Source organism: Cucurbita pepo, chromosome LG03 (assembly GCF_002806865.2).
Source record: "Cucurbita pepo subsp. pepo cultivar mu-cu-16 chromosome LG03, ASM280686v2, whole genome shotgun sequence".
Lineage (NCBI taxonomy): Eukaryota > Viridiplantae > Streptophyta > Magnoliopsida > Cucurbitales > Cucurbitaceae > Cucurbita > Cucurbita pepo.
In genome coordinates, this window is record NC_036640.1 from 1,628,146 (window position 1) to 1,637,542 (window position 9,397).

At 35.1% G+C, this 9,397-nt stretch overlaps 1 protein-coding gene across 3 annotated transcripts in view; it reads right to left on the bottom strand.

Moving 5' to 3' along the window:
• The window catches only part of LOC111790766 (DExH-box ATP-dependent RNA helicase DExH1), an 11,860-nt gene extending 3,755 nt beyond the window's left edge, over nt 1–8,105 (bottom strand). Inside the window, exons 1-10 of one of the 3 annotated variants that reach the window (XM_023671815.1) lie at nt 7,765–8,104; nt 6,767–6,912; nt 6,398–6,497; nt 6,088–6,306; nt 5,902–5,997; nt 4,305–4,580; nt 3,672–3,875; nt 3,434–3,589; nt 2,452–2,544; nt 42–256 (exon numbers count right to left, since the gene is read on the bottom strand). In XM_023671815.1, coding sequence (XP_023527583.1) covers nt 42–256; nt 2,452–2,544; nt 3,434–3,589; nt 3,672–3,875; nt 4,305–4,580; nt 5,902–5,997; nt 6,088–6,306; nt 6,398–6,497; nt 6,767–6,912; nt 7,765–8,046 — 1,787 coding nt within the window. In that variant the 5' untranslated portion in view covers nt 8,047–8,104. Of the gene's footprint in view, nt 1–41; nt 257–2,451; nt 2,545–3,433; nt 3,590–3,671; nt 3,876–4,304; nt 4,581–5,901; nt 6,307–6,397; nt 6,502–6,766; nt 6,913–7,764 lie in introns of those variants that run through there. The other 2 variants (XM_023671816.1, XM_023671817.1) reach the window with 2 other exon arrangements.
• Between the last annotated feature and the right edge of the window lie 1,292 nt (nt 8,106–9,397).

The following is a 9,397-nucleotide window of genomic DNA, read 5'->3' on the forward strand; positions in this document are numbered from 1 at the left end:
AAAGGATTCTATAAGTTCAACTAGCAAAGGGTCAAACTTACCTTTTGGCGGGGGGAGGACTATCAAATATTTCTCGCTGATTAATGGTTGGCATGGAACCATGTAAAGGAAGGATTAAGAACTTTCCAGAATCTCCAAGATAACTGTTTGCTTTAACTTTGTCGAGTAGTTTAGAAATGTCATCCCAACCAGTAAGAAATACAAGTATAGCACCATAACCTTCATGGCGACAAATATACTCAATAGTTGATTCCACCTGCAGCGGATCAACACAACTGATTATATGGAAGGAAAATCCATGCTTAGAAATACAGTGATCTAGCGAAGAAAAAGGAGGGAGTCAATTAAAATTGAAGAGCTTGAAAATCTCAATTGTCAAATTGAAGCGAAGTTCTCAAAACTGATATATTTTCATCTCTACCAAGTGAATAGAATGAGGAAAACACAAAACAGCGAGAATGTTTTTGGATAGGAAAAACAGTGAGCATTTAGGTTCAGTTTTTAATCTCCAAGAAGGCAATTAGTATGCGGGAATGAGAATGTAATGCCTAGGAAGATTATGTTTGGTATGCAATAATAAGATTAGATCTAATTTAGGCTTTGTTTATCTATTATCAAAAGTTGAATTTTACTTTTTACAAAATTAATTGTAAAAAGTTGAATAGACTTTTTTAATAACAGTTGTTTAAAAATTACTTCATACATTCATCCTAAATATGAAATTCATTGTTTCAAGTAAGATGAATGATTATAAACTGTTTTAAAAAAAGAAGCGAAGTAATATGTTTTTATATTAATTATAATCAGTGGGCTTGTTTTTTTTCTTTAGGCACCCAGTTCTTTTTTGAACCGGAGACAACTTTTCATTGAACAAATGATAACATGAAGTATTTCCATATAATGGGTTCTTTTTCACGAATTTTAATCTTATCAACTCCTATATTTAAATCAAAATGTAGAGACTAATGCAAAAAGATACAAACTCTACAAGGGAGTGAAAAATAGAGCACAATCGAACACAAAAAGAACCACTACAGAGAACCAAAAAAGAACAAGATACAGAAAAGAACTTCCACAACAAGAAACACCAAGAAAATTGAATAAAAAGATACTAGCAAAAAGAGCCTAAAGGACCAAACTCTGCAACCGAACCAAAGACTGCACGAGAATCCAAAATTTTTGAACAAAAAACAACAAAAAAGAAGGGGGAAGACACAAAGATCTGAGCCTACTATGCCCCAAAATATCAAGCAAGAACCACTAAACCCAAACCGCAAATGCAATAGAGCAATCAAAGTTTAACAACAAATTCCCTGAAAATTAAAGGGAGGAGTTCATGCATCTCGAGACCACAAAGATTAATATGTGAAACACTGATGAGAAGGAGGAGTCTCTTTGTCAATTTCTTGAAATAATGACACTAAATCAACACCAAAAGAATATTAAACAATAATTGTTTCAATAAGCTTAAGAGTAGATTTCACACTACTGAAACTAACTTCATATTCACGGATCAACAACATAACATGAGAGAGAAGGAGAACCGGTAGGATCCTTTACTCCTTTAGTGAAACACATTTTCCCTCTTCTCATATACTATACTTGATGGGTTGTCTGAAGAGAGTTTGAAGGTTTTTTCCCTTACCATCTTGATGAGTGGACTTGGCAGATTACTTTGCTAAAGTCAGCATCTAGTGTTCCAATAGGGTCCAAAGACCAAAAAAGGGCTTGAAACTCTTAGCAACAGAGATTTGTTTATTTTCTTTTTTTGTCTGATCTTTCTGTTCTATTTGGATGGTTATAGATTTTTAGGGGAGGAACTCTTGTCGGTTTTCTTTAGTTGTGGGTTTTCTTTGACTTTTGGTTATCTTGCTGCTTTGGAGTATTTGGCTAGTTTGTTGCTAGTTAGTTCGCTGTTCTGGTGAGTTCTTTGTTGGTTTTTTCTTTTGGTGACCACTTTCTTGGCTTTTTTTTCTCTCCCCTATGGAAGATCGTTTCCTGAACTTTTTTTTCTCTCTTTTCATCAATCAACGAAGAGTTGTTCTAGTTAAAAAGGGATTACCCTCTAAAATCAAGATGCATAAGTTACAAGATGGAGTATCCAACATGGTTTGAGAAACCTAACCTTCCCATTATGCAGTGAAGCCAACGGGAGTTTTATATGATATCCAAATCCTTTGTCCTTTATTTCTCCCTTTTGTTTCAAATTTTATAACTTTTGCAATAGCTGAAAGAAGATTTCAGAGGGAGGAAAATGAAAATTCCATTTAGGCCACCATTCAGTCAGATTCTTGTCGTCCCCCATGTTTTGTAACTCCATCTCATCAGTAGTATTTTTTTTCTTTAAAAAGAAAAGCAGAAAAAGAAAATGAGAGAGAAGAATAAGACGATAACAAAGTAGCAATAGATTGATTCGTCTTCTATGGTTCGTTATACAATCCAAGGACATACCAGACTCAAATCAAGTTGTGCCCCAGACCAGGCTTCAAGTGACTTTCTCGTAGATGAACTATAAGCTTTGTACTGAGCATCAATATCAACATCCTGCAAAATAATAATAATAATGCTGCAGGTAAGTACCACTAGAAGTTATACATCAATTACACAGCTCTAATCAGGAATGATTCTAATATTTTAAAGGCTATGCACGCAATGTCAACAGAAGTACCTTGAATTGGTCAATCATTAGCCAAAAATATTTACTAAACCAACAACCTATTGCTGCTTCCAGCAGTGCCAATAATTTAGAAATGAAGTCCAACTAATCAAAATTTCAATAACATAAAATTGAAATCCACTGAGTGCATTAGAAATTACTTAAATGTTACAACAGCAAGAAACCAAGAAAAACAAGCTATTTGTACTGCATGTTTCACTCTCAAAGAAATTTTCATTTTACAAGAAACGCGAGCTTTTCATTTATATGGGGAACGATGAAATTTGAATTTTACTCTATAGTCAATACCTTCAAAATTTCTGCAAAACTCCCTTTTACTTGAAATTTTTTAACCCAAAGAAAGTCATTCTCGTAGTTAACTTCTCCAAGAATTTTAGAGATGAGGGCGTGATAGAAAGGTCATCGATGCTGTCTAGTATCCATTTGATTAGAATTGGTTCTAAGGGGACATTGAATTCTAACGAGAGGTTTTTCTTTGTAATCTTAATTTGTCTTCCCTTTCTTCTTTTTTTTTCTTGTCAAAGTCGATTGTAAAGATTTTCTTTTCTATGTTGCATTTTCTTGCTGTTTTAGATGTTATGTGGAGATCGGAACTCACTAAATGCCAACTTTCAAAAGAGTACAGAACAAAAAGGAACCCACAACTAAAACCATGCACAGTATAACATTCAAATATACCAAATAGCAATGCAACTAACTACGAGAATACACAACAAAGATAATTAAACATCAAATGAGCATTAGGGATAAGAATGCCTCAAATAATTCTGATAACGGATCCTTCTTGGATTCTTGTTGTCTCCTTCTTCTATTTGGATTTCCTTCAAAGTTTTCAAACTCTGACTTGATATTATAACGAGTTTTCTCCAGCACATCCTCTAAAAAAAACTCTGTCACAGAAAATGTTTTTCCCTGACATTACATAGTAACACCATATTATAATTCTTACATAATACATACTAAAAATATGTTATGACAAAGATGTTGTGCATACTGGTATGTGTAGTGTTGGGGCATTCGCAAAGTATTTGGAGAACAAATCTGCATTAATGGTGGCACTCATTAAAATAAGACGCAAATCTGGCCGCTGAGGAAGAAGGTTGCGCAGAATTATTAATAAAAAATCCTCATTCATGCCCCTTTCATGTATTTCATCCACAAGCAAATGGCTAACACCAGTCAATTGTGGGTCCTGAACCTGAAATTAAAGATGATGAGCCCCTAAGATTGTGTACCCATCACAACTTTGAGCAGAATAAGAAACCATGACCTTACCAAGGCTACAACAAGCACAACATTCAGACAAGCATTAAAACAGAATAGCAGAAATTTGGAGTCTATGAAAGGACTGGAGAAGTCGAGGATGTGTTCAGACGAACATTAAATTTCCATCAACATGAACAGCCAGGTATTAGTTTTCAACTGCTGGCTCAAAAATCAGTAAAACAGCAAGTCACAACTCACAAGCATTGGCCTAAGATTCTTTTTTATCCTGCTAGTTTCCGCAAGCACCCCTTACAGTCCAATTATAAATATACATAGCATAGATGACATTATTGAGAAAAAAAAAAGACATGCACTGGCTATTTAAAAAATATCAGAAATATGTGCACATGAAAATATATACCAACTGCCGGAGTAGAACTCCAGTGGTGCAAAATAGTAGTCGAGTCTGGGCTGATTGTTTTGCTTCCAGTCGTATTTGATATCCAACTGTTTCACCAAGACTTTCTCCCCTTTCAGAGGATATACGTGCAGCAACTGAAATAGCAGAGATGCGCCGAGGTTGGGTGCATATTATTCTACAATCAGCACCACGAAGTTTTGATATCTCCTCCTCCAAAATAAATTGAGGGAGCTGTGTGGTTTTACCACAACCTGTCTCTCCTGAAACAACCAATACCTGACATTCAAGACAAAAATTGTGGATAGTATTAACTAGAGAAATAAAGCCATAATGTCCCTTGAGTCAAACGTTCAAGGAAATCGACACTCCATGAAACAATCACCTTTGAGAAAATAGACACTTAATCAATCAATATAATAAAACTCAAAGTAAAAGATATAGAATATTAAAGGGAAAGACAAAAATTGATAGCCTTCTGAAACGGCTGGGAGTTTATCTCCAATAGTTCTATATGCCCATATATTCCTTCTTTCTTCCATTTTATGACCTTGGCAGCTAATAATTTTTAATAATTTAGTGCTAATTCAAGTTATCTCACATAACTCCCCACGTACTAACTAATCGAACCCAACCTGATAGGGGAATTCCAACATTTCTTTTTTTTAAAGCTGGTCATCCTATAAATTCACATGAAACCCACTTGGGCTCCATCATCAACACTTGCTCCTCTTTTTTCTTTTTTTTCTTTTTTTGATAAGAGACAATTTCATTGATGATTGAAATTTACAAAAGGGATGTAATATCCATGGTGTTTACAAAACACTTGCTCCTCTTCTAAACTTGCAAGCAGACTGATATTGATTTATATGGTTGATTTAACCTATTTTCATAGGTTTTCTTATAAAAAAAAAAATTAAAAACCATATTTTCAAAGGTTTTATCAGTCGAGTCCATTACTATTTTCATCAAACTCATGAACAGCAACATACACTTCATCACTCCACAAGCAAACAATTTAATTTCATACGTGTTCGAAAATCTAAATCCACGCCAGTAACTAGTTTAATACCACTTGGTAGGAAATAACACGTAATAGTAAACCGAACAAAGTTCTAAATGCTAATACCCAAGCTAAGGGCTCTCTCCCCCATACTTAAACCCAAATATTTTCCTACTCCTACCTCACTCACACTTCCCTCTTCCCTTAAAACCACAGGAAATTAACTCCTCTCTCTAACAAAGTCAAACACACCCCAGCTACCCCATATAACTACCTAAATGCTTATTGAGAGAGTTCCAAGCTTGTTACTCGTGTCCACACTCTTTCTCGAGTAGTCCAGGCCTAAATCTCCACCATTGGACATGTTAAACAACCATGAACTAAATAATAAACAATTCAAACAATATCATATTCATGCTAAATGTTATGCATAGAATAGAGAATCACACGCAGCTTATATTATTCGTTCTTTTTGCTAAAATCAGGTGGAGAGAGAAGAAGGTGTTCAAATTTGCAATATGAATGTTAGCTTTCAAAAGTAATATAATGTTTTTACTAAAATAAATTTGAAGATCTATACAGACAAAGCATTCGCACCTGGTTTTCTGTCATTGCTTTTATAAATTCAGATTTTACATTGAAGGCAGGAAGCTTTTCTCTAAATGCCAGCATTGTTTTTAAGCCATCGCTTCCCTGCAATGCCCAATAGGTAACATGATATTTATGTTGGAGAGAGAGAGAGAGAGAGAGAGCATCATTACAAAAGAGAAAAGATAAACATACTTTCATCTCTTCCTGTTTCTGCTTAAGTTCAGCACTAAGTTTCTCCTTTGCTAAATCAGTCTCCAACTTGTAGACAGGTTTTGTGTTATTTATAGAAGTTGGAGTCTGTTTGCCTCCTTCAGCTGATGCAGTAGAAGAAACGCTGTGATCCCTTCCCTGACCCTGCAAGTCATCCAGAAGATTTCCAACCCTCCTCTCTATATCCGTAGTCATTCGAATCTGCAGATAAATTAAAATAAGTTAGACTCTGCTTAAACGAATTGGGTAACCAAAAAAATCGTTACAATTTATTAAGAGACAAAAAATGAACCTCCTTTTGTGTGGACCCATGTCGTTCATCGAGATCAGCCCGGTAATCTGGCAATGGAACTTTACTAACCACAAGGCTTTTCCCCTTATTATATGCATGGCTTTCTTCCACAAGCACAAAATCAGTAAAATAAAGTATTAGATGCCATCCTAGTTAGCATATACATTATTTTTGTACCATAAAAAGTACAAAAGGTTGCAAGCTTGCAACACATAAAATGCTGAAGTGCTACTAGTTAAGGAAAAAAAAAATCAATGATTCGGGGAAAAGAAACTGCGATAAGGAAAAGCTCAGCTTGCTTGTGTACTTATTTATAGATTTCAGAAAGCCTAATACTAGTTCTTGTAAAATATGGCAGTAGAAACGTACAAGTAGAGACCCTGCTGATGAGCCATATCGTAAAGGATTTCTTGGTCTCTTCGACTATAATTACGCTTAATTATCAACTCTTGTTCCCCTCCTCTTTTCATCTGGTCCATCTTAGCCCACCATTCATCTTCATTAAGAACCTCCATCTGCATTTAGGAGTTATTTTCAAGGGAAAATGTATTAAAATTCAAAATCATACATTAAATAATTGGACATTGAAACAGAAAAATATATAATTCAAACACTAATCAAGCCGTCGTTAAAAAATAAAAAGATACCCCAATAGATGACACCTCTAGAGATGGGACATGCACCAGACTTGATGAAAGGACTTGATGGAGAAATGAGGAATGGATTTAGATATCCACCAAACTTGATTCTATTTGATTTTTTTAATTGAAATAAGATTTCATATATAAGATTCAAACACTCGAACGTTTTAAGGGGAATAAAAAGAACCTTGCCCTTAGCACCAATATCATAATGGAATATTGAATGAAGCGGTCCCTTTTCCTGTGAATTGGCGAACTTTTAGACTCAATCCAATGACTCTATGTAGAGTACCCTGCTAACCAAGCCCTTTGGGTGGCATAACAAGTTCCCTAAAAAGTTAGGTTTCACAATTCGTTAATGGCTTAAAAGAGGGTAGGCACTCAATATAGAATTCAAAACGGAAATTCCAACATCACAGTTCCTTGACCATACTTCAAAGAAATCCAATGTTTTTTCCTTCCCCTCACATATTGATTTTTGTAACTACAGTAGCTTGTACAAAATTCGACTGAAGGGGCTTCGTATACACAGGTAGAGAACGATTAACCCAATGATCTGTCCAAACATTAGATACAATCAGCTAAGCCTAATGCAACGACCAACCCAGCTAACTGGGCTGAACAGTTACTTAATTTTCGTTCTCCCCCTTCACGAACAGATCATCGCTGTCCTCAGCCATTTTCCAACTCTTGAACGATAAATAGTCGAAAATTTATAAAGAGCACCTCAGCAGCATTTTGTCGCAGACGCTCAGCGCGCCAGACCGGGTCCCACCAACGTTGCTCGCCTCTACCTCCGCCGCCTCTGCCTCCGCTGCCTCCACCTCCGCCGCGTCGGCCACCGCCACGTCTTCCTCCAGATGAGCTGCCACGACGGCCACCTTGATAGTTGGGCCGATATGACATTGCGAATGCTGAAATAACTGGCCGAAGTACAGAAAGTCGAGGCAGAAGAAATGGGCGCTTCCAGAGCAGAGAGTGACTAGAAACGGCGGTTCGGAGGGACATGAATTTATAAAGCGAGTGAAATCGCCCTCGACGGTTGTAGTACGTGGCGCTGCCAACGCTGGCGCGAGAAATAGTAAATGGTTCGAGACTCCAAAGCCACTTCCATATTTGTTCTTCATTTTTTTCTCCTTTTTCTTTCTTTTTCTTTTTTCGATAAAATATATCATTTTAATCAAATTGAAGAATTACAGTAAAACATTATTAAATTTTGATTTTTTTTTTTTAATAAATAAACACACTTTCTTAAGTAGTTAATTAATCTCCTTTAAATTCTAAAATTGATTTTGACGTTTCTATGGTTTGTTGTTTATTTTTTAAGTTAGGATCGAATTATGAATTGGTGGGTACGAACTTAATGGACAATTCATCTACGTACCAAATAAAATGATACAAAATGAACATGATATATTTTCCAATATATATATATATATATATATATACACGAACAAGCATCTAATCTCCTCCATTCAAGTATAATAATAATAATTTATATTTAAACACCTTTACATCACTTTAACATTGAGTGTCGATGTAGTGCGTAAACACTAACTATGTTTTCTGAACAAAAATCAAAATGACTTTTTATTTTGTGTCGACTAACTTGTTGAGAATGGTGAAAGTAGGTGAACTTAAATAATATATCATTTAATGTATAATAAATAATGAATAAAATGAGTATGCCCCATCTTTTCACCGAGGTTTCGAGTTTCGTCTCCTAACCGACATTTGTTTGTTTTAAAAAATACAACAAATGGGATATGAAGATTTGGACATCTCACCTCAAATCGAATACATGTGAACTACTGTTCAGCCACGAATGCTTTAACAATATTTGTCGAGCTAAATAATTGTGTCGACCTATCATATTGATTTAGCTTGTTAATCACGACTACATATGAAAAAACGACATGTAACACAAAAAGGACAACATAAATTGGGGTACATAGAAATAGAGCAATCGACCCACGTGACCATTGAATTATATATTACATTCACGTGGTTAACTTATCGAACGATCATGATTTGATCACCAATCTGGTTAACTTAAAATTAGAGATGTCCTTGGGAGCGAGAATGGGGAAGGCTTAATCGTCTCCATCATCGCGACCAATTTCATCTCCCGTTAATGCAAAATTTAAATTAATAATTATTTTCTTTTGTAATATATCCACCCAAATTTTAACATTATAACATATTAAATATTACTATTAGAAATTTGAAATTAACTAATTATTTTTTTTTAATATAGCTCCAATATCATTTAATATAAAAATATATTTATATTAAATTGGAGGGGAATTAAGCTGCCCCTTTGAATAGAATCCCGTGACGGGCAATGTTCCTCAAATTT